General features: G+C 36.3%; 1 protein-coding gene across 2 annotated transcripts in view; it reads right to left on the bottom strand.

The window, feature by feature from the left end:
* arid4b (AT-rich interaction domain 4B) overlaps nt 1-26,842 on the bottom strand; it is a 178,053-nt gene that overhangs the window by 52,426 nt on the left and 98,785 nt on the right. For both annotated transcript variants that reach the window (XM_028820862.2, XM_051919364.1), the window contains exons 7-12: nt 26,443-26,534; nt 20,655-20,793; nt 18,767-18,846; nt 12,443-12,519; nt 7,035-7,189; nt 4,758-4,830 (exon numbers count right to left, since the gene is read on the bottom strand). In XM_028820862.2, coding sequence (XP_028676695.1) covers nt 4,758-4,830; nt 7,035-7,189; nt 12,443-12,519; nt 18,767-18,846; nt 20,655-20,793; nt 26,443-26,534 — 616 coding nt within the window. The remainder of the gene's footprint in view (nt 1-4,757; nt 4,831-7,034; nt 7,190-12,442; nt 12,520-18,766; nt 18,847-20,654; nt 20,794-26,442; nt 26,535-26,842) is intronic.

Below are 26,842 nucleotides of genomic sequence, written 5' to 3'. Positions count from 1 at the left end.
TAATTCAGAAACTTTGTTTGGTTTTCAAGCATTAACTGCACATATTAATTACTGGTACAGCGCCTCTATTGGATTTAGGTCTAGACTTTGACTAGAATTTAATTTTCCTTCTTTTCAGCCATTCTAATATGAACTTGGTTTTATGTTTTGAATGACTGCTTTGCTACATAAGCCAACTATAAATCAGCAAATTCTTTTTTCATGGCACTGTGTGTATATAATTTACAATATATTAAAATATTATATATGCATACACGGTTAAGAGGTTTATTTGCTGTTTGGCCAAACATTTTAATTATGCAACAATGCTGACCGTGGTATAACTGCTGCCAGGCATGGTGGTTTCAGAATCTCAGAAACACAATTCATTCTCCAGAGTTTACAGAGAAAGATACTAAAATACGCATTATTCAGTGAGTAGAATGTCTGTGAGCGAAGATTTTTTTAATGAGAAAGGCCAAAGGAGAATGGACAACCTTTTTTACCCTAACAGAAAGTCCAGAAATACTCACACAGGTCATTGGTGGTGAAGGATAGTACAGGGTGAACCAAAAAGAAGTACCACATTTCAAACATTTATTCTACAAAAATGTTACAAGATAAAATAAATTTCATTACGACACAAGAAAGGGTATACAAAATAGATTTTTTTCACTGTGTTTTAACCCTTTAACCGCCAACTCCCTAAATATTCCCCACGCCAGGCGAAATCTGAACAATTTTCGTTTTTTTACTTTTTTACATTTTTTACATTTATTCAAGCAGTATTGACCACTAAATATTGTGCAAGTTCTAGAAATGGGCAAATACATAATAAAACACAAAATGTACCTTTTCTCAGGCTTCTGGATTTATTGTCTACTACAAAACGGAACAGTCAAAAGTAATTCAAAAGTCAAAAGTAGTTCAGTCAATCATAGTTTCATTCCCAGTATTTGAGTTTGCTGTGCCACAGGCCAAAGCAGGGAACTGCACAAAGTCCTGGATTGCTGGGACACTTTGAGCAGAAGGTCTTGACGTCTCTACGCTGACCCTTCTTTGAACAGACACGACAGCGTGCCTGTGGCTTGGTCCAAGTTGGTGTTGGTTCGAGTTTGTCCGGAAAGTGACGTTCTGTGAGCCTCACCACTGCCTCTACTCTATCTGCATGTTGTTCCTCACCAGAGAAAATGAAGGCTGCAATGACGTCATGTTCAAACTGCAGAAATGTTTTTGTGCCTCCATTTTTCTGGTACAAAATGTGAGCATTCAGCATTAACATTTGGAGCAGATGAACTGATAACTTTTTATACCACTTCATAGTTTTTCTTGCAGCCGAATAGGGTTCCAATATTTGGTCCTGCTTGTCAACAGCACCCATGTTGCTGTTATATTCAATGATGCATTGAGGCTTGTAACGGACATCAGTAGGTGATGGGCGTCCTCTTCTGCGGGGAGCCTCCTGCACAGACTCATTGTGCTGAGTTGTTAGCATGTGAACATCTTTTTTGTCTCGAAATTTCAGGCACAGCAATGGGCCACTGCGGTATGCAATGTGCTGACCCGGTGCTGGTGCTGAATTGCGAACTTCTGGAGGGACCCTGTTAGAACGAATTGTGCCACATGCTGTAGTTTTACGGTGATGAAGGTAATGGAACAGCCTACAACTGGAGTACCAGTTATCCATCCAAATGGTGTACCCATTGTCCAATAGTGTTAGGGCAAAGTACACAACAATTTTTTCTGAAAGTCCAAAGTCCTTACATTCATCTGGCAACACTGCTGAAATACTACTAATAGGATTCTCTTTGCCAGTGTATACACGAAATCTATAAATGTAACCTGAATTCTCAGCTAAGCAAAACATCTTGATTCCAAACCGTGCCCTTTTCAATGGTAGATACTGTCGAAACTGTAAGCGGCCCTTCCACAACAATAAACTTTCATCAACTGCAACTGACGGTCCTGGCATGTAGGGCAACTGAAATGCTTCAAATAAATGACCAATCAAAGGACGTAGCTTGAACAAGCGGTCGCGGTTTGGATCTTTCTTATCTGGCTCATTTCTGTTGTCATTCAAATGAAAGAATTTCAGCAGCAAAGAGAATCGGTTACGTGTCATGATAGCTGCAAAAATAGGTGTTCATACATAGGATCTGTAGACCAGTACATCTCAATATCTGGTTTTCTGATTATTCCCATCAACATCAAAATCCCAATGAATTTTTTCATTTCGTTTTCATCAGTGTCAACCCAAGCACGAACACGAGAATGTGGAGGTAAATTGGGATTTTTCTCAATAAACTGTGCTGCATACAGATTTGTCTGATGAACAAAATGTCTGATCAAATCAGGTGACACAAACAGCTCATAAAACTGCTCAGCAGTGTAATTGTTTACATCAACAGTAAAGCCACACGTTGCCTCAAACGGATACAGAAAAGGTAGTTCACCTCGGGCAGCAGTCCAGTTGAGGTCCGATGCGTCTTCATTCACAGTATCATGCAGCGCACGTTGCTGCTCATCATTGTTGCTAAAATCTTCTTCAGAACTGCTACAATCATGATCAGAATTGTCCAAAATCGCCTGCAAAGCCTCACTTGAAGTCAGTTTACGTTTCGCCATATTCACAGTTGTCACATGCGAATCAGGTCACATGACCGGCCAAAACAACCACAGACTTGTCGAAATACAATGTAGTAATAATACCCACGCCAAACCGTCAGTTATACTACTTGCCAGGCATTCATATAACCACAGGCAAATGTGCCAGATAATTCCGGCAGTATGGCGTTAGCAATAAAACAACGATGCCGGATATATCCGGCAGAGGGCGGTTAAGGGGTTAAAAATGTTGTTTTCAACATGGTGGCCATCATTAGTGGCTGTGGCAGACGACCAGGGACCTTGCCCCACCGGGACACCTGGAGCAGGGAAGGATAGGGAGAGGGGCAATATCTCCTCTGGACGCAAGAGGGCATCCCCCCTGGATTCCATCAGGGGCCATGGATACAGAGCTGGAAAGCTCAACCCTGTGGGGGTCTGTGGCCACCTGGATGGTTCCTGAGCCCTGGAGGACAGCATTTCCGCCACACCTGGAAGTGTTGCCGAACCAGGAACTGTGTATCCCCGGAGTGCTTCCGGGTGCAAGGGCAGCATTTCCGCTACACCAGGACGTACTGCTGGAAAACCATCACAGAACACATGGAGCACATCCGGGGTGGGATAAAAGGGGCTGCCTCACTCCATTCGGAGAGCCGGAGTCTGGAGGGAGAAGATGGAGCTTGCGGGGGAGGAGTGGAGGCGGCTGAAGAGAAGTGCAAAGGACTGAGCCTTGTGGTTATGCACAGTATTGTGTGTGTACAGTATTACAATTAAAGAGTGCGTGTTTTGGGACATTGTGAGCCTCAGTGTCTGTCTATAGCCGGGCTATCTTTCACACGACACACACTTCGAGATGGTTTCTGAACGCTTGCATGACTTGTTCGGCCATTTCAAGGGAAATAACGTTCTTGAGAGCTTCGAAGTTTTGAGGTTGGTGTGTGTATACCTTCGACTTGAGATAGCCCCACAAGAAGAAATTGCATAGAGCGAGATCAGGTGAACTTGAAGGCCACCCGACATCGCCGCACAGGGAGATCAGCTTTCCCCGAAACATCTCCTGCAAATCTTCCATAGATCTCCATGTCGTATGAGCTGTTGCTCCATCCTGTTGAAACCAGGCATCCACCACATCCATTTCTTCCAGTTGGGCCCACAAAATGTTCTCTGGAATTTCAATGTAACGTTCTGAAGTGACTGTGACCATTGCTCCCCTTCCTCAAAAATTCTGCAACAGTGCACCAAACTGTAACACACTCACTGTGCAGGGATCTCTGATGAAGTTCACGAGGGTTGGTTTCAGCCCAATAGCGAAAGTTTTACTAATGTACACAACCATTCAAATGAAAATGTACCTCGTTGCTGCACATGACTATGGCATCTTGATGAACGGTTTGCAGAATGTTCACACACAACTCTCTATGGCTCTCCCAGTCAATTTCTGCACTACCATCATTTTGTATGGATGTAAATTAAGGTCCTCATGCAAAATCCTCCTCAAAGACACATTGGAAATGCCTAAGGCATGTTTGCACGCTGAACGTCTAGGAGACTGCAAAATTGATGCCCTTACAGCTTGGATTATTTCAAGCTTTTTTTACAGTCCAAGGACGGTCTGGAGATTTTTTGTTCAATGTTGTACCCATCTGTCTAAATTTAGCCACCTACTGAAGATTTTTTTTCCCGATTTGGGACATCACTATTAGTAGGAATGCTGAAGTTCATGAAGGCGTGTTGCGTAGTGATGATGGATTTGTTGTTCTTGAAGAATCGACAGTGAAAGCACGGTGCTCACTGGACCAAGGCTTGTTGCAGACTGAAAACTATAAAGGATTGCCTATCGAAGGACCACCCACTCCAACTCACTTGGCTGCCTCTACTTCGCTCAATGACCTAGAGAAATGTGGTACTTCATTTTGGCTCACCCTGTATAACAAAGCTCAATGCACACAAACATCTACAGCAACTGAATATTTCTTCACTTGTTCTATGAACAGCTGAACAAATACTGATGGCCATAAATCAATTTTCAGGTGCAAATATTTCACATAACTATTTTCACCCCCTGAATTAATACACATAAGATAAGCTTTAGTTACTTCAGTATCAGAGAAGAAGTAAGGAAACTGACAGCAGTAGTGGTTTGCAGTTCAGCAGTTAGCATCTACCCTTAGTACCTCTGTCTTCCATAAACTTGTACAGCTGTTGTAAGAAGTTCTCTCTCTCATCTGGGAAAGGTTCCACTTCCTCCTATGAAAAAAAAATAAGCAAGCTTCAGAAACGTGCAGTTACTAGCTTTTGGCAGCTTGATGTTAATATACTACCAATACAAAGTGCAGATTCTGTACCTGTCATGGCAATCTACACAGAATAAATAAATAAACAAATAAAAAAATTGTGCTGTCTTTCATTATAATAATCTACTTTAGAGCGCTCATAATGAAAGTCAAATAGCTCACACTTTTTAATTAAAATAATATGTTAGTAAAATGAACATGAATTTTCACTCAAATTCTTTATTAATGTTAATAATGAAGGACATGGTTGACCAAAGAAAAAACAATTTAATTAATAAAACAAGAAAATAAAAAGCTATTAAATATGAAAAGAATCCAGGAAGATGCACAGGAGAATAGACTTGTTTGTGGACAGAAATTCATCCGAGTACAGACAGCTTGCACAATGTTCAAGACAATTATCCATCCATTGCCCAACCCACTATATCCCAACTACAGGGTCACAGGGGTCTGATTCAAAAAAATTTAAGGATAAATATATATGTCACACTCAAGGCAGTTATGTGAATGTATAATTTTAGATATATATAAGCAAATTATATACATTTATTACATTCAGTTTAGATAAAATGATAACTTAGAATCATATAATAACTTTGACTCGGGTATAAATTGAAGTAATTTTTCATCTATCTTGTGAATTGACTCTTTCCAACACAGGACATCACATGCAGTAGCAAATCAAAACCAAGAACAAACCCTGGAGAAAATAAAGTTTCCTTGCATTGTGTGCACACACTAATGTGTGGATAGCGCTTTGAGTACTGAGAAAAGCGCTATATAAATGTAATGAATTATTATTACTTTATTCACACTGGAGAATTTTAGAGCCGTCAATGAATCTAACAGCATGTATTTAGAGAATGGGGAGACATACACCTCCACAAAGAAGGCAGTCATGATTAAAATCCTTTGATTAAAATCATTTAAGTAAAGGCAGTTGTGAATCTTTAACATAAATAGCACAGGTACTATAAAAACTGCTGTCAATATATCAATTCTATCATATATTAGTTTTCCTGTTTTAGCATTAACATATTCAAAGTTGAAGGTGCTGGATACTTATGAGTAATGGGCAAAAAATAATAATAAACCTGTTTTATTCTAAATATTTATATTTTATTCTATTTATATTGTATTCTATTTTTTTCTAGACCTAAACCTTCCTTGTAGATCAGGCCAGTTTTAATCTTCAAATGGAGCTTGAGGGCCAACAAAGAGCATGCAGGAAATGCATCAAAATGAAGATGAATGTGATACTTTTGAAGAAAATTTTTTGTATTGCTCTATCAGTGTGTGCGCTTCTTCCCTTACTCTTTGTTTATATACTTTCGTATTGTACATGTGTGAAATGCAAAATTCAACATAAATCACCCAAAAGGATTCTTTTCAACTAGACGAGAGACAGTTCTGTTCTGCAGTGTTATTTGATTTTCATATGACAGCAACTGCAGATTCCTTGTTTCATATCAAGCTCTTGCATCACTGTATTATTGTAAAAACCAAAATGTACCCAAATGTTCAACTTAAACATAGAGAAAAGCCAAGCAAAATGACACCTTTTATTGGCTAACTAAAAAGATTACAATATGCAAGCTTTCGAGGCAACTCAGGCCCTTTCTTCAGGCAAGATGTAATCTGAAGACCCGGTGGAAGAAACTGGCACACATGGACAGCGACATCTTCTTCTTAACTAAATGCAAAAAGGAAAATCTTATCCCGAAAGGCATCATGATAAGGAATCCAACCATTCACACTTATAATACTCGGTTTGCAGAGCAACTTTGTTTTAGGACATCTGCAATGATAAGAAACCACTTAATCCAAATTTTCTACAACATTACATCTTGCCTGAAGAAGGGGCCTGAGTTGCCTCGAAAGCTTGCATATTGTAATCTTTTTAGTTAGCCAATAAAAGGTGTCATTTTGCTTGGCTTTTCTCTACATTCATAATGGCTAACACGGTACAACACCCTAGTACTAACTTAAACATAGATAGAGAATGGTATCAAAATGGCTTTACCAGCAACAGTGTTGTGGCATCTTTCAGAATAAAAAAGAAAAGCATTCTGTTACACAAATACCAATTAAAATGCAAAAGTCATACTTGTTCTTTACAAGTATTGTATGTTTATTGAAGACTCCAATAAACATTACCTCTTCCTCCTCTTCACTACTAGCATCTGCATCCACATCTTCTTCACCACCTTCCTCTTCATCTTCTTCACTGCTGGAGCTATCTCCTTTCAGTTCAGTCCTCCAGTTACTGGGAACTGTCTCATTTTTAAAAAATTCCAGGGCTTGATCCAGAGCTATGAATAAATGCAAAGAGATATATTGTGTTGGATAAAATTTTACATTTTTTCTTTCATTTTTTGTATTTAAGCAGTAAGGAATGCAGAACATGAATATATACACCTGGCTCTTGTTTTATTTCACATTTTTCCCCATGAAGGTTCCAAGAGCCACCACTAAACTTTCCTCACCTGCTTGGTTCCTGCTCTGAATATGCAGTACATTTGTGCAAAAATGAGTCACAACAATACAAGAGAACAGACAAAATGCAAGAGCTTAGTATTGTCTTGGCTCGTGGCAATGCAACATGAAAACTTTAATTTGAAAAAAGTAACTATAAAAGATCCTATAAGGAAAGAAACAGACACCATAACACCTTTAAATAATGCAGAGGATAAAAAAGAAAAACAGTAAATACAACAAAAAGAATGTGATGGTGCGGGTCCGGCTCCATGCTCCCTCTTCCAGTTTTGGGAGTCTCTTGAACCTGCCACCGTCGATAATGCAACTGGATGAGCTGGCAGGTGGGGTCAAAACACACTAAGCAACGGGATAGTGCAAAGTATAAATGTGCTTTTATTAAACATAGATCAAAAACAATGCCCAAAGTGCAGTGCTCAAAGTTAATAAATAAATAATCCTGTGTTTAAAAATGAGAATAAAAACCACCAGTAACTGGGTCAAACGAGCCAATTACAACTCCTTCCAAGTCTCACCCAGTTCAGCTGAAGAGACTTCAGCAGCCGCAGTCCTCTCAATCCCAACCCTGTGTTGGCTGCCTCCATCAGTGTTTGCCAGAACGTTTGGGGTTGACTGTCCTCTCGTCATCCTTCACGCCCACACAGTCGTCCCTCGGACCCTGGGGAGGACCCCACCTCAATTCCACCCACTCCTCAGCACATCAATGGGTACGATCTGTCCATAGAACACATATCCCTCACTCCGCAGCGGGACCCTTGTCCATGCTGCCGTCTATCTCTCTAGCAGGCTGGCTCATCCTCCTTCTCTGCAAGCTTTTGTTACTCTCTTTCTGTTTTTCCATATCCTGTGCTGGCCAATACTTATACGGCTCAGTTGGTGCAGCATCTCAATCATGCACCACAGAAAGCCGATGAAGCAACTGAGAACAATAGCACCTTCACGTGCAGGTGCGTCTCACCTCAATTACCAAATCAACTCCCCGCGTTGCGCGAGCCATTCATTCTGAGTTGCGGACCTGCTATATCACAAAGAACCACACCGTAATTACTTGCTCAAATTCACTCTAACAGTCACAACTTGTACATTTTAATAATATCTGTAAGATTACTAAATTAAAGCTGCAGATGTTTCATGAGTTCTTGATTGTGCATCCATCATCTAAAGTACAGTAACTGTGAAAAATGTACTGAACTTCATATGTTTAAAAAATTTGAACTGTTTAAATATGCTGTCTGTTTTATAAGACGAGTAAGTTTAGCACATAAAATAAAGAATAAACAACTGTGCACTGTTTGGCCAGCCAAATAATAATTTATAGTTTGGACACCAGCTTAACAATTAATGAGAAATAAATTATCCCATTACAACCTATCACACCAGTCATGTCTGAATAGCTTAGGTTCACAAGAATGAATTCTGTTGATGACTGCTTCCCAAAACATATATCCCAAATTCAAATTTATACCAACATCGGGCCTTCTTTGATTACTCCTCATTTTGTTTTGTTTTTTTTTTTTAAATAAACTTTGATAGTCTTTACAGCATATCCACTCAGTTTCTAGACTCCTTTTTACTTGTCCCAATTTTAGTTAAACTTTAAATTCAATGAGAAAAATCAATCCAAATTATCGTCTTACCATTAATTATTTTTGCAAATGGATGAGAATTGTGTGTATAAATAAAAATTAATGAACCAAAGCATAGGCAAACAAAAATGTTAAAGAGTTTACATTAAATGTGCCACACTAAATTTAAATATAAGACACATGATTCTGTATTTGCATACTAGGACTAATTAGTTAACAGAACTACAGCCTGTTTTTTAAATGCCTTCAGCTCTGATTCTCCCATACGAAGGGGTGACTGTGTGAGAATACATTTTAAAAACAATATAGCAGCATTGTGTTCTAATTAAGAATGTGGTGGCAGCAGGCGGTGGGAATTTTCCCAATGGTCTCATTATCAGTGAATCAGCAACAGAAAGCTGGATGTAGTAATGTTGGATAAGAAAGAAATTTCCTGGTCAAATCAGATCCTTTGTTAGTGCATATGTCCTAATTTATGTGGAGTATGACACAGAATGCTGAAATACTTCCAATTTTATATTTCAATGGAAAATAAAAGTCAAGATTCAACAAGCTCAGTATATCTACTCTACACGGAGTATACTATAAACACAAACTCATCTGTCACCAATTGGCTCAGGCATAGAGACATGGCAACCTGGAAGGCAACATCAAAAACACAATTAACTTCCACTCTGTTGACACAAAGACAAGTTTTGCATTTCTCCTTCTCTGTATACTACTTATCTACTTTAGGACAAACTAGTACTTCTGTGGTAACAGCAACTATCTTTAGAATTTCATCTAGTGTGTTTCAGAAGCTAATGTGCAAAGTTAATTTTACAGCTTGAGACGCCTTTCAAAAGTATGAGGTTAAAGGAATTTTTTTTATTTCTGATATAATAAGCACCTGGAAAATGGTCTCTAAAATGAAAATGGCATGCACTTAGATAAGCCCAAGTATGTGAATTATAGACCCACTGACCACCAACACCCACGATTATTCATTGCTCAGGAGTCCAGTCCAATAGCAGCGCATTCATTGGCTAACATTGTCCTTCGTGTGATAGCAACAAAAAGTGTGCACTGAGAGATATGTAAAACTAAAGCTTAAAAATGATAGAAATGAGAGTATTGTCAAAAAGAGAATTTGTTTCAGCAGAGCAATGTTTAATTAGATGGGAAGACCAGGACATTTAGATATTCTTAATTATTCTTAAAAATGATTACATCTTAAAAATGATTACATCTTGCCTGAAGAAGGGGCCTGAGTTGCCTTGAAAGCTTGCATATTGTAATCTTTTTAGTTAGCCAATAAAAGGTGTCATTTTGCTTGACTTCTCACTACAGATATTCTTAAGTTATTTATATTGATGCATAGCCTGAAATTAAGACTGTCTTTGTCACCATGACATCTGTTCAACCTATTAAATTATTCTGACAATGAAATAGTGAATCATTATAATGTGCAGAAAATGCTGCTGTGATGTTAGTTTAGTATAAGGTTAATACGGTGTAAACGTTTACTTACTCTTGTACATAACATAGTACTGAGTAAACCATTCATATCTAGATAACCTTATGTTTTCCTTGCTTGCATTTTATACTCTTACATTTAGGAAGACTATTTAACTTAGCTGTTACAACCTAAAGTATTGGTAGGGCAGAGGTGCTGATGTACTCATTCTCTTTTGCTTTCATTTAACAGCTGAGAAGACTTCATAAAGAAGAAGCAGTTTGCTGATGCAGTTGTTTACACACGTGTCTCGCTGGACTTGCCAGAGAAGGACTACAGCAACTTCCTACATGCAACACAGTCTGCTGGTGCTTCATTAACTTGTACTGGAGACTGTTTGCCATCAGGTGAAAACGAGGAAAATACATAAAATATACAAGTGTAACAGCTGTCAAGGTAAAACCGAAACAGTAAACTAATTTTTAGGTAAAGTTGCATAGAATGTTTCTTTATTTTAAGAGAGACGAGTTTGCAAATTTGCCAATGCTTTTCAATGGGAGATTTTAAAATTTTTAAATTGTGCACAGTGTAATCTGTTCAAAATGCCTCAAAGAAAATTGAACTGTCTTGAAAAATTTTCCGAAAAAAAAGTATGTCACATTTCAACAAAATGTATCCTTGGGGGAGGAGATGTTTCTTGCAGATGGACGGACAGACATAGTTATCGTAATAGCTACATTGTGCATTATATACGAAAACAACTAAAGACATAACTTTGTGTGGAATATTTGTTTTCGTTTTACTCACAGACCAACTTATTATTAGGGCATATGTATTAATAACAATAAAATGTGAATCAAACAAAATTTTGCTCAAGCAAATTTTAAACATCGTGACTATGTTAATTTATATTTCTAGTAAGGATCACTCTATACTATTAGAGTGCTCAAAGGGAACACATGATCACTTTTTGTTTTGATATACTCACAAGAACAAAATGTGCAAAATGTAACGATATACTTCAAACTTGTTAATGAAGGCAGGAACCATGCCATTTTATTATGTGAATTTCTTTTAAAAAGAGGGTACAAAATACTGCATATATTAATCATTTGCAAAAAAATGTGTAAGTACTTTCCTTTTTTCAAAGGAAAGCAACACAATATTTAGGGACTTAACTGAAAAAGGCATACTTGTTTCTTCTATTCAACTTTTTGCTTACTGTGGCTTCCAGTATTATTTTGGTTTTCTGCATCTTAATTTGTGTATGTTAGAATTTATTATACTGATACCTGTTTTTACCTTATATCACTGCTCTTGCCATGCTCTAAGCAACCATAAGTAGTAATGATGTATTTGTGACAAAAAGATTGATAAATCTGAAAAACACTTAACACAGCTTTAATAAGCTCGAAAAAAATAGATGAATGCCATAGTAAATAAAGTAATCAAGCTAGCTGTGCAACTTAAATTTTACATAAAGCACAAACAAACCAGCAACTGGCCCTAGATAGGACGTTCGTCTGACACTGGGCCCACTCAAACGCACATCTTTGTAAAATTTCCCTGTGTCTCCCATACAGACACCAGGAGAATATGAAACTTCATACACACGATGACCACGAGCAGGAGTTGATACACAGGATGCTGGAAACATGAAGCAAGTTGTAATAACAACTGCACCACTCTATCACCCTACATGATAAACAGATGAACATGAATAAGTAAATGCATGCTAACTAATATAAATAAAAATATACATAAAAAGCTTAATTTACATGATGCTTCACAGCACTTTATTCTGTCCACTAGGACAAGAATTCATGAATCCCAGCTTTAGGAAATTTAATAAGATGATAGAAAACAAACAGAAATATCTCCTTACAGTGCAAACAAAGATCATATGTTTCAAGTTATAATAGGAGGGTCTAATAGATTATGCAAAATAAAAGGTGATAATTTCCCCACATATTTGAAGATGAAATATACATATACAGTGGTGATGGCTTATGCTATTCAACACCAACTATAAAGTTTCTTTTCCTTACCTTGTTTCATTGCACCATCAACTTTTGGAATCATTTCATTGTTGATTTCACTGACATCTTTTCTTAAAACCACATTACTGAAATAAAAAAAAAAAAAATATATATATATATATTTCAGTGAGCTGAATCCAAGAGGTTACCACAGCAATCAGTAAATTATAAAGTCCATGGCTTTTTACTAAGTGCAGGCTCAAAGAGCTATAACATGTTCACTGATAAAATAAAATTACAAACTTTACAAAATACTGATTACATAATGCACACACAAAGATGCAAACTGGTTTAAATGTTCAGTAGAACAAAGTAGTTTGTAATTGGTTAACATAAATGGAACATAACAATATTTGTCCATTAGCATTATCATTGAACTACGGACAGCATTTCTGGAAAAAGAAAAAAAAACTGTTAAGGAGGACAACAGAGAGTTAATAACAAAAGGTCATAAAAAGCCAGACATAGTCACAGTCCTGGAGAAATAGACCAACTAGCCACCCACGCTATCCAGGGAATTCCAGAGTATAAGATTAGCAAGTACCAAATTTTCAACCCATTTTAGTTTTCATTTCCTGACTTTTGAAAAATAAAAAAATATATACACCATCTACCTTGAGGGTACCAATTATACTTACTACATCTATACATTTCTGCATCTTATTAAACACCTTGATCTTTCTTACTGCTAAATACACTGAAGTCACTGAATTAACAATTCAGGGGGTCAGCTATTTAAATGGATATTTGGCACAAAGGAACTATAGTTTGTCGACAGAGGTGGTCATTTTCCAGATTTAGTCAGTCAGTCATTCTCTAACCCGCTATATCCTAACACAGGGTCACGGGGGTCTGCTGGAGCCAATCCCAGTCAGCAACGGGGCACAAGGCAGGAACAAACCTCGGGCAGGGCGCCAGCCCACTGTAGATTTTCCAGATTTAGCTAGATGTTTTTGAGATTCATGGATAATCCCAAGGAATAAAATCCTTTAAAGATGAACTAATTCAGACAGAGGATAAGAACATCCTGGTGTAGAGTGCACCCAGAGGTAAACCTCTACGTTCTCATTCAGAAGATGATACTACACACTAAAACGATGGTGCTTGTTGGAAACAGATTTAACACCTAATCTCTTGATCCTGCCCAATATTTTCTATATTACCTACATGAAAAGAAAGTTAGACTAATGTAAGTACTACTACTGGGATCTGAGATCAATTTTAGACCACTCAAAATCTGCAATGCATTTGCATATTTTCATTTGTTTTATTTTTGCTTGGGCTTCCTCAAATGTCCAAAGACATACATAAATGGTTAATTTACAATCATAAATGGACTGGCTGTGTGCGAGTATAGGACTGATTTTACCTTGGAAATGGACTAGCATATTGTCCAGGGTTGGCTCCTGCCTTTTACTCATTACTGCCTGAAAAGCTCTGTAAAGTGGAAAAAAGCAAGTTCACACTGTAGACAGATGGTAACTGGCGATCCTCCAAACAATAAAAAAAGATAGCAAAATAAGATACAGATAATACAGCTAAAGAGATCTGGATCAGAGCCAGGCTTCATTTGATCAGTAACAAATAAGTCAGCTACTTATGTCTCAACCCATGAGACTGAATGCAAATAACCAAGTGGGCAATGAAGCTGTGAAAAATTAGAGGCTCAAAAGCAACATTTTAATGCAAAAAAGCAATTACCTCTAATTCTGTGTAGTGATCAAACAACAGTTATTGACAAGATGATTTAATACAACAACTACTGCAACAATTAAGAGTATGTGTAAATGAAATAGAGACAACCAAGAGTATTGTATGTTTTATAATTTCATTTGAATTGTCCAGCCTATGTAAGATTTTCACCCATTTTGTCTTGCCATCATTAAAATACAATTAAAATGGAAATATATTTTTATTTAACTATTGTCACACACGTACGCATGGGAAACAGCTGAAGGGCCTAAATACTTGTAATTCTACGCCAGGCCAGGGGGCGGCGGAGTGTACTGACTATCTCTCTCAGTCCTTTGCAGACCTTTCCCGGGAAATCCCACCTCTTGCTGGCCCCAAGGATGACGTCACTTCCAGAGACGAGGACGCCACTCCCAGTTCCTGCAACACTGACGTAATTTCCTTTCCAACTCTTTAAAACTGCCATCTTGCCTCAGTACAGGCAGTTCTGTTTTAGACTCTGAACTATACACATTGTGTACATAAAAAGAGCAATTTTGCAGCCGAGCATAATATACGGGTGGCTGCCCCAACCCTTTATGATGTCTCCAATTCATTCTTGTGACACTATGCTAGATAGGTTTATTTTTGAAATTTTAGCCACTAAATTACACTTTCTTTTGCATTAAAGCTTTATTACAATGGCCATTTTAATATATAATTAGGCTGTGATGGTAATCTAATGAACTATGTAGAGTAATAATCACATTGTCACAATTGTGTTTCCCTGTTGGTGGCACTGCCAAAGGCCAAATTACAACAAAACATTTTAAGCGAATTAGCAATGACCAATTCAAATAGGCACATTACTTTCAGATAAAACATTCTTAGACAGGCCTAATCAAATTCACTGTTAAAAGAGGGCTGAATAAGGCACTAATCCACTTAAGGATGCAATCATACCCATACAAAAAACAGGGTAAACAAGCAATCACCAATTGACCTAACCTGCAACTCTTTGGTGATATGGGAGGAAAACTGGACTTTTCAAAGACAGCTTCCTGTGCAGAAGCTGTGAGAATGTTGAAACTCCACATACACAATGACCTAGGCATAGGATTCAATCTAAGGACACTGAAGCACTAACAACTAACACCACTGGGTGGCCATAAAGCTAAATAAATATTATGCGTGTGTAAAAGTACAAAGGTTAAATTAAATACTGTATTAGGAAAAGAAAACAATGTCTGTTCCGACACATTAACAAAGACATACATTATAAAAAGCCCTTCTGATAAGAAAAACAAAATTATCTAAGCAAGAAACAGTAGAATGAATTTCACAGACATAACTATTTTCAAATTTCAATATATAAAATAAATACAGGGACTTTGCAAATAGTATCTGCAATGTAAAGGACATAATATATTTTAGGGCTTTACTGTCATGATGCAGATAAATTGTAAAGTACTATATTATGTACCACAGATTACAAAACCGTTCCTTTAAAAGAAGTATCATCTATTAGGCAATCAATTGTTGCTTTGTTAAATTCACAAAAGAGGTATTTTGGACATCAGAATTGCAAAACATACACACAACACAAAGTTAAATTTACAAAAAATATGACCATAACACCAACAATATTGTTTAAAGGCATCTTTCCCTTTATATTGCTTGGAGCATCATTTAAAAGTATAACATATTGCTGAATACTTGGAAAAAACCTTTAGACTTTAGATCCTACAGAACACAGTGCAAGGCTAGAACCAACCCTGTACGAGGTAGAAGTCCAGTACAGGGCATACACTTCTAACCACAAGGCCCATTTAGAGCTGCCATACACTCTAAACATACATGTCTTTAAAAGGTGGAAGGAACAGTCAGGTACATATGCAGAATTAGTCTGTCATAGTTTATACACTTTATACTATTCAAAACGTAGGTGTGTAAAAGGAACAAGATTCAAACACAGAACACGTTTATTGACTTGAATAACTGGGTCACAAGCACTGACAGACTGTAACAAGTATAGCTTTGCAAATCAGAGTGTCAATAATTTACAAATTCAATAGTAGCCTATACGTATACATAAATGTTATATACAGTATAAATAAATAAATACACAAACACACATGCTTACTCCTATTTCAAATAAATTATTTTCATTAGATATGTTTACTTATAAAAGAGGCTGAGGAGACCTGTGCTATCAGGACAAAATAAAAGTATCTTGTTTGTGCAATAGAGAATGCAATTTGGCCTTTGCTGTGACATTGACAAGTGATCACAATTTGTCACTATTTTATGACAATATCAGAAAATGAGTCTGAAATGATCAAAATGAGCAGTCATAGAAAAATTCAAGTGAAAGCTGACAAAACACACACAGCAGCTGAACCAGCATTGCATCATGTCCCCTAACCACCCTACCGCAAATAGGAAAACTTACATGTGTATCTCAGGTAAGCCTACAGTGGTTTAATAGTCATAGGTAAAGTGGGTTTTTGCTTATGAAAGTTTCAATTTTTATGTATAACACACAGTGCATTTGTTTATATGTTCTTCATGCTCAGATTCTTTTAAAGGTACATATTTAAAAATTAGCATACAGGTAGTTTGGACCATATGCCAGTGTTATTACCTAACCTTCAGCCTTAGTATGGCACCATGGGTTTTAAGTGAATGAAAGTGTGATTTATTTACTGAGAAAAACTGCCACATAGCTTCTGATAGCACAATTGCCTTTCAAACAAAACAATTCTAGATTTAATTCCAGCTGCATACATTTAACATTTTCTTTGATCAGTCATTTCCCTTTATATTTTTGTCATAGCCCTTAGCAGGCTCAAACTGTCCCCAGGGTGCTACTTATTATAATTTGGGGTCACAATCATAATCTAACACCTCTGGTTTAGAGTGAGTGATCGTAACTCTAGAGCCAACTCAAATCTCATAATGAACTGAGATCACTAATTGCATTTAATCTAAACATAAATATTTTCACTTTAAATTTACAACAAACTTTGGAAATAAAACATCTTTTCTGATTATAGATAATGCACTTTTAGTTACATACTCTGCAATGATATGCACAGTGCAATATCCTTTATGTCCTTAGCAATATTATACATCTACTCTTAGAATAAACTGCTTTCAAGAGTTCACAATTATTTGCTTATTTAAAGCCTTAATAGCAACTTGCACACAAAAGCAAAATAAATGGACACTGAACAAGCCAGCTTATCTGATCTTACTGGATGATGGACCTGTAAAACACTAAATGAACGTATGGAAGCATCAGAGTTGAAAATTCTTTCTCTGTGAGAAAGTGAACTTTATAGTCTGCAAAATAAACTTGCTAAGGATGATCTGCATGCATAAAAAATGCATACTATATCATCCTGCAATATAAAAGAAGGAAGAAGGAAAAACACACCTCAAGTCATAATGCTCCCAGAAATAATAAACAGAGACAAAATGCCATTTCTGTAACACACCAGAGCTTAATCCCTATTCTATTTTCACCATCTTTGCAAATAACAGCAAGGCATCATTCTTTCATTGATTTATCCATTTACTCTATTTCAAAGTCAGCATCAGATGTGATCTATATGGTGTAGGGAATGTTCTGGAGCTCTATGAATGTCATAAATCCCTATAGGCCGGCAAACACATTCAGAGAATTAGGCCTACAAAAATTAACACAAAATCAGCATCTTATAATAATGATGTACTGTATGTTAAAATAGCACCCAGTACAGAATCATGCTATATCAGGGGTGTACAAAACTAATTCTGGAGGGCCACAGTGGCTGCAGGTTTTCATTCAAACTGTTTTTTAATCAGTGAGCTCTTTTGCTGTCAATTAACCTATTTGCCTTAATTACAATTGATTTGCTGTTTAATATTCTGACCCTGTTACTTGTTTCTTTTTTCCCTTATTTAGCAGCCCTACAATAATGCAATGCAAAACAAGCCAACACGTGACCAGCTAACCTGCATCCATCATACAATATCTGGAAAAAATAAGTAAAGATCTCAGGAATGTTGATCTGCTCAGGTTCACAAAACATTTTGAATGTTCTCTTAGAAAAAAGATAACCAGCAGTTTTGTAACAGTCTGCTCTGGCAGAAAGAAAGCACCAAAATCCACTGAATTAAACAATAGGTTTAATTAATAACAAGGACTGGCTTCTAATTAAAAAACTGTCCAGAGTGAAATTGGTTGGAATTTGAGGCCTTAATTTAGCTGGTCATCTGTTGGCTTACTTCATATGTCATTTTTGTTTGGCTGGCACTTAAGGGAAAGAAAAGCAATTCAGAGGACCAAGTCTTAAAAAAAAAGGAAATTAAAATGAAGGGAAAAATAAGTCAGGTAATAACAGAAACTGGTCATTGATAAAGAAAGTGGCAGAAAGGAAAACCTGCAACCACTGTTGCCCTTCAGGACTGAAGCTGGACACCCATGCACCATATATATAATATATAAAATAATATGACGTTCAGTGGTAGCAATGTTGTCCATAACGTTAAACTTAAAACATTACACAAATTATATTTTCGTTTTTGTTCAAAAAACTGTATTTCATTTCTAAATTATAAATGTAACCTTGGTTATTTTTCTTTAAAGTTTTACAAAAACAGTTTAAGAACACTCACAATTTTCCATCCTTAAATGAACGAACAAGAATGTAGTCCTTTTTAACAGCCACCTCGTCATTGCAATCTGGAGAGATAACCTTGAAAGATAAGAATGGGAGTGGGGTGGGGTGTATTGGGTGACACAGGAGGAAAGAAATATATCAGCTGTTAATACTGTTTAAAAATATCTTTAAAATTTAATAAAAAAACAAAACTTGACAGACATGATTAGTGAGAATGCATAAGCCAATTTTGAATATGGGATATAAGTATGAGTAAAATTTGTGATGTTTATAGAAAATGGTCCTTTTCTATTGCAGCACAACATATAATGTCTATTAATTGATTTGTTTTCAAGTTCAGTCACTGCCACTGTTAGTGCAGTTTGTTGTACATTAAATAACACTTTAATTTACCAATTACCACACAATACAGTCACTTATTTTAATTATTTTAGAAATTTCTAATCTGTTTAAATTTTCTAACAGTATTTCTATTTCTCAATAAAGACTTGCTGTATAAAATCACACTTAAACTTATTTATACAAAATGATGCTAATATGTACTTCTTCTGGTATCCTTCACTGAGTAATAAAAATATTTGGGGTCGCAGGCTGCACATGCCAGAAGGTTTATAACTATTTAAATTTTAAGGTTTCACTGTTCAATAAAGGCTTTCTGAATTCAGTGGCCAAAAAAAGCACATACTGCACAACTATTTATTGGCAGAGCTGAAGCGTGCAGAAAATCTCCTCCTCAAAATAAACTATAAAAGTGTGAAGGGAATTAGCCATCTAAAGAATGAACAAAAACAAAATGCACATGAAAAAACCATCTTATGCTCAAAATAAACAGCAAGTGCTTGTTCACTCCCAATTATTATGTTTGGATGCATCCCTAGCACTCTATCTTTGATCATTACACCACTAATTTAAGAGTTTTAACACAGCAGATAATTTTCCTGAATATATGAGTTTCATTGCAGCTGGATTTGCATATGCAGCATTAGCCTTAACAGACATCATAAAGACTATGCCCTCTTCAGACTCATCTTATTATATCTACTTGTATGCAAACAAAGAATTGCATGAAAAGATGCCGAAAAATGACCTCCTCAATTCTCAAATGCATTAAATGCAGCTACAACAATGTACTTTCTATTAGCCGGGGACATTTGTTTATTTTAAATGAGAATGCTTAGTTCTAAGACAAACAAAAACTTCTTTATAAATAAAAAAGACAATTTTTTTTTTTTTACCATTTAAATTTTATGAGATTCCTACATCAAACAGCTTTTTGGTAAGACTACCTCTTCTTTCTGACAGGTCTAGTGTAGTTTGTGTTAACAATAAACTATATAATCTACAATGTACATATTATGCATCTCCAATCCTTCTTATGGAAACAGTGGCAATCCAAACATCTTCAAGTTAACTTATAATAAAACTTTTTCAAAATAACTGAAAGTGACTTAATGCTTTACAACACTTTCAGCTAAGACCATACAGCCCCCTACAGAATGAACAAGTAGTCTAAACAATTGAATGAGTAGACTACTACTTCAGTAGTAATTTAAATCTTTAATAATCATTGCCCCTTTTAATTGAACACAACACTGGACTTACTATATATAGCAAATTATGTGCATATATTTAAATGCGTGTTTGCACTTTGCACAGGTAGTTGCAACTCTTTTTCACTTACAGATTTGGAGAAAATGCAATCTGACTACAGATGCCTGTAGATTCACATACAAAACAGATTTTTACTCATTCAACAATGCCCACTCTTCACATTTAATTCATAAGCACATTAATATTGGGCAAAGGTATTCTAATCCAAACAAACAACAGATTAATTAAACATGTGGATTAACCTTGCTCTGCAGGTAAACTTTAATACTCACCAGGGCTGGATACCAAGTGGTTTTCTTCTTATCTGTTGCTGTACACTCCACACACACTACTTTACCAAGAAGCTCATCATTCAGGCGTCGCTCTCCGTCTTCATCTTCACTGGAGGATGATGAAGACTCCTCTTCAGGACTACAACAATAAACGACAAAACTACATTCACTCTCCATTTAAGACATCAACAGGCTTTTTATTATGGAGGTTAACTCTCATTGGTTTGTACTTTAGCTTCATAATGTACTTACAAAGCCTTACCTGACATATAAGATGCAATTTTGGTCTTCCTGAAACCAGTGTTTCATCAACTGCACCATTGAGCACATAGTGAAATTCTCTACCTGAGCTTGTTATACTTTTCCATGGAATATTAAAAAAAATGTTTGCATTTTATTCTCAGTTACTGTAAGTTCATCCCATTTTTTTAAGCATTTTATTTTATTAAAATCAAATAACATTCCATACAAGCAAGTCAAGTTTAACAAAACTAGGTTTGAAACAAATCAACCCCAGAAATTAATAAAATGCATAAAAAATATTTTCTTCTTTGCAATATGGGAATTGCTGCCACCCTCAGTAATAGAATGGTAAGAATATTTGCGTTGATTTATTAATAGTGTGTACAAAATTAAACTGTTCCTATGAGTGGATGAAAAGAATGAAACAAAAAAACACATGGTCAGGTATTCAATGAGATACCATAAGCAAAAACCATTAGGTAAAGAGGGACCTGAAGTCTGGAGAACTTGGCTTTAAAGCACATGAAAGAATACAGAAAATCCAGTTAAGAGCTACCACGCTTTTCAAAAGACAGAGTTTTCTGATTTAAAATGAAATTGCAAGCTGAACTGCCAGCATTGACCTGATACAAAATGGCCTTTACAGTTCTTCAAAAAGCTAACAATGCTGTAAATTTTAACCCCTACAATCTCTATCATTGTATCTTATCAAGTATAAACCCTGCAAGAAAGGAACCTTCTATACATTTTTCCAAGCCCATCATATATTAAGCAGGGTTATGGGAAAGCTGGAGCCTATCCCAATAAGTAGAGCGCACATTATTCCAAAATTCTCAATATGCAATCTATTATAAAAAAAAAATCCTGTGGGAGGGAATGACTAGGAGACGATACGTGATCTTCACATTAAGATGACGGAAGACAAATAAAAGACCCGCGAGACGAATGATCGCAGGGATATAGAACATGAGATTCTTGTAAGACACGCCCTACTTAAAAGCAATATCAGAGCACGGCCAGCAAAAAAAATCAGTAGTGTGAAGGGAAGCAGCACACACAGATACAGGTGTCTCAGGGCATATAAAGCGTATAAAGGACAATACGTTATAAATGAAACGTCGATGATTAAAAGATCACATTAGCGCAAAACAAAAGGAAATTAATCATCAGGACCAGGTGTAATTGAAAAAATAGCAGGACAAAGCAAGGTCAGAAATAAAAGGCAAAGAGCAGAAAACAAAGTCTTTTCGTATTATTCAATGCACAAAACATAGATTTACACAATAATGGAACATACGCTATGAGAATCTGTGGTTTAGCAACATTTAAAGCAATGACAAGTTTAATTTTAAAGAAAACACAATTCTGTCAGGTGTATATTTATGATCACGGAGAAGTGAGCACAACGTGAACAGCAGAGACACGAAGTGGCAAAAAGGAGAGCGGCTGTACAGGCTTTAAAATGATCGAAGGACAGTGCGACAGCAGCTGCCCCCACCCCACACCCGCCTGCAACGCGAGCAGCATTATATGTCCTACAAGACAAGAGATTTAAACACGCCCGGGGCAAGAAATAAAGGACAATTATTAATGTTACAACGTCACGCGAGACAAGGCAGTGAGCCATCATTTAAAACAAGTCCATAAAAATCTAACCTAGCAGTTGTTGGATTGCATTTGGCAGACAAGCATCATGTGCTCCCAGCTCTTAAAACAACGACATGCAACAAGCAGAACAGTCAGCTCACAAGCAGCAAAAAGACAGCAGATGATCCGACGGCATATCCTTAGCGTGCGTTCAGCCGCCCCCCCTTCACAACGCGAGTAGCATTATACGTCTGGCGAGAAAGAGATGTAACCACGCACGGGGCCGGAAATAAAGGACAAGTATTGTTTTTACAAAAGTTTTTAAAGTAAAAGTGAAAATAATGCATATGTAACAATTCCCATGAAAATAACAATCTCTTTAAATTGTATATCCGGTAAACCAAACACTGGGGTGGGCGAGCGAAGCCCCCTAGTTTTTTGAAAAACAATTACCTAATAATAAATTGTTTAAATATAGTGTTACACTCCTTTGGTAAGTTTCTTTCTATCTTGATACCTGACTTTCAATTTTTGTGATATTTTGTGCTCTGGTAATCTGGACAGTATTCTGAGTCACCAAATTCTAAATAGTGCTGAAGTAAAATGAACTGAAATGAGATCAAAGAGATTGTATGAAAAGGTTTAAACTACTACACAAAGGAAAAGAAAAGATTAATAGTTCAGTGTCCTCCTAGGCGCTAACTCCTCAAAGCCCTGAGCCTGGTAATGGGATACAAAAAGGTAAACATTTATAATAACATTAGCCATAGATAATCTTTTTGGCAACTCTTCAGCAAAATTTCCTCACATGAGAAAAAGATGCATTTCGCTACTTTAACATATGAAGTGAGTGTTTCCATTAAATTCTTATATACTGTCTAATCTATAAAGGTGAATGTGTTTTTGTGTTTGTTTAGAATGCAAATCCATACCATTGAACCTGTTTCGACCAAATTTTGCACAGATTCTCCGTTTGTACAGTGGAAGACCATACCCTATAGGTTATTCTTTAATTTTTTTCCCTCAGGAGCTTAATTCGATAAACATACCTGCACTTCATTCATTAGCTCAGGTATTGCATGGTGGGTTTAGTCAATAAAATTTGGTTTATGTGACAAGATACTTAACCACACATAATCACAGACTCAGAATGAAGCCCTGCAGTAATCAACAGGGAGGACCTGTTCTACAATGCCATGTTTAAACTGAGTTTGAGAGATGGCAAAAATAATTGTTAATACTAAAGACAGTATTTCTACCAGTGAGGTTATTAAAGAGAAATCTCATGAGCCAATAGTTAATTCAAAATGGAAAGGTCATTGCAGTTACAAAACATGAGTGTACAGGTTGTAGCAACACTATTGGGGAATGAAAACTTAAATTCCCAGCAGTCACTGCAGTGGCTACTGGAGACAAGGACGCCAGCATGAGATTTAAAAGGAGGCCAGTTATACAGCAAAGAAAGGTCTTTTGTTGTTTCTCTTGAGTTACCTGTCTGTTTGCCTTCCCTTTCCTGTCTTTGGATTCTTGTTTTGTCCTGGATCGTCACCTGTTTTGGGTGTATGCAGTGTCTGGTGTCATCCTGTTGCATGAGGACAGTATGAGGATTTGTTGTTGACTTGCGAAGAAAGGAGCGCTCCTGATCCCATTCACACGTCATCATCTCATCAGGAAATACCATTAGGACTGATGTTTATATTAACATACAGCATGCTGATCTCTGGACTATGTACCTTCATCATTTCATTACATCAGTTTCCGTTTTTCATGGACATCATCATGAGTGTTTTTTGTTAGTTGTTTGTTATTATTGTATTCAAGTTTATTGTATATTGCTGTAAAGGGAACTGGGGTGGGATTGTTTTAGTTCTTGTAGTTATATTTTGTTTATTATTGTTTAATATAGTCTTTAATTTCTGCTTTATTACTGGTTGCTATTTTGTCTCTGTAAGGGTGTGTGTGTGAGTCGGGCGCGTTCCTGGAATCCCCACCGAAAAAAATAAATAAATCACTGTCAAAGGCAGTGTGAATCTTAGCTGGGTTTTTTAGTCTGCTACAAGGTAGTATCTGAAAACCTGGAGAGGAAAAGCACTCCAGCAAGGTCACATCATTATTCAAAGTGAAATTCAAGCTTAAAAACACTAACTACATAAAATAATGAAGTTCAAGATGGGAACTTAACAGTGCTACATTCGCCATCCACTGCCATCAATTACAACGCATGTCATTAGCAATGCATGTTTATTTTGAGGTTTCAAAATAATTAGCAAAGAAAACATTAAGGTGCAATAGTTGTGAAATGCATGTAAATTTATGGACAGCAAAAATATACAATCTAAAGGAACCAAGCAAGTGCCAGTGATTTATTAATATTATTTTCAAATCTTTGCAATTGATAGTTGTGTCTATATGTATAAAGGCATAGTAAGTTACAGAAAAGAACTGAAAAAAAACAATTGAGCAAGTAAGTATTTATGTTGTATCAATTTCAAGTAACTTACTTTGTAACTTATGTAATCAGTCAAATTATTTAGCCATAATAATTCTGTCTGACACACTATACAATATTTAAATGCTGTTGTCCTTTCTCAGCAAAAAAAATATGACAGTGATGAAAAATAAAAGATCGAAAACATCCACAAATCACTATGGTACAAACAGTTTTCTTGACTTGGCTCTGTTTACCATTCTTTTCAAAAAGTTTTAAAGGTACAGAAGATGTACTAAACCTTAAAACTGATTCTCACACCATCATAATACTAAACAGTACTTCTCTTTATCTTATTAATTTTAAAGATTGTATTACAAAGAATAAATTACAAGTCAATCAGATGTATAATACTGATCCGTTCAGACCAATCCCACACACACACACCATCCATCTGGAGAACAGATGAATACATTAATATACAGCTTAGTGTTTTCATTATAATCTTGAAAAGTAAATTCTAAAACCTTCTTAATCAAATTTAGGGTCTTGGGCAACCACAAGCTACCAAATACCTTGAAGCACAGCACATGAGCCAACCCTGGAGGGGCTGTAATGCTGTCAGTATGTCACAGGACATTCTCACACACACTGCCACAGTTACAAAAAGTGAATTTATCTTTACCTGTAAATCTTTCAGGACATGACTAAAAACGACACTATTTAGAAGAAAAGCCATGCAGGCAATTGGAGAATGTATACTCCACACTGACGATGCTCAAATACATGTATCACAGAAATAAGGGCAACTCAAAAGTAAATGAACTAATCTGTATAGAAAGAATCAAATAATTATCGTCATTTGTATCTTGTTTGGTCTTCATAATGATATTATGGCTGTTATCAATTGTTATCCACATTACTGAGTTGAACATTAATGCTAAATAAGATTTTCTTTAATAAAAAAGACTTCCAGCACTTTTGTGTATTTACAAATTTGGTTATGATCAGCTACAATAACAGCTACAGCTTTAGACTGTACATCTCTAAGGTTACCTATTCACATCCACACCATTGACTCTATATAGGACCCCTGAATGTGTCTCTTAACCTATGAATAGTAAAACTATATAAAGTATGGACACAACCATATTACACACTTGGGATTTGTTAAGTCATTTTGCATACAACTGTTAGTTAAACAATTATACATGTAGTAGCTCTCACACCACGTCCTCCTTTACCTATTTGCATTAGAATAGCCGTTTTACTAAAGATGGGCAGATTAAGTTATTTAGGAGAAAAACTTTAGTACCCTGAAAATGCAGACACTCGTATATGCAAACTGTACACAAAGAGCAAGCTAGGCAATGGCTTCTTCTTAATCTTCTTCTTAATTTCCTTCTTAATCTCAGAGTGACTTTAGTCCATCAAACATTATTTCGTTTAGAGTTTATCTCCCAGACATTTGGGTACAAAGCAGGAAATATCTTGTGCATTCTTAAAACCTCTTACTTTAACAATACTTACACATGATTAGATCTCCTCCCTCTGTTTGATTTCTTGCCTATTACTGGTGTACCAAAATGTTCCGGGTTTGTAAGAGGCAGCTGATCTAAAGTCTGTAAGCACCAGAAAAGCAGTAATTAATGTAAGATTTTTATGCACATTATATTATTCATTGCAAGTAAAAGTTATATTTAAGGAAATGTAAACATGGAAATCAGAACAACAGTGGTTACTATTTGGTTAACACCAAGAACCAAGTTAAAATGGGAATCGACTAATCTGAAAGCCCTTTGGCTTTGACTGGCACATTTATTACACCACCTGAGCAAAGAATACAATACCACAAGCCATCTTAAAGCTCAGCTGTAACAGAAAAGTTGTGTTTATGTATCATGTGTATATGAAATTGCACAATTCCGTG

The sequence above is a fragment of the Erpetoichthys calabaricus genome, chromosome 15 (genome assembly GCF_900747795.2).
Source record: "Erpetoichthys calabaricus chromosome 15, fErpCal1.3, whole genome shotgun sequence".
NCBI lineage: Eukaryota > Metazoa > Chordata > Cladistia > Polypteriformes > Polypteridae > Erpetoichthys > Erpetoichthys calabaricus.
This window is presented reverse-complemented; position numbering and strand designations above follow the sequence as displayed.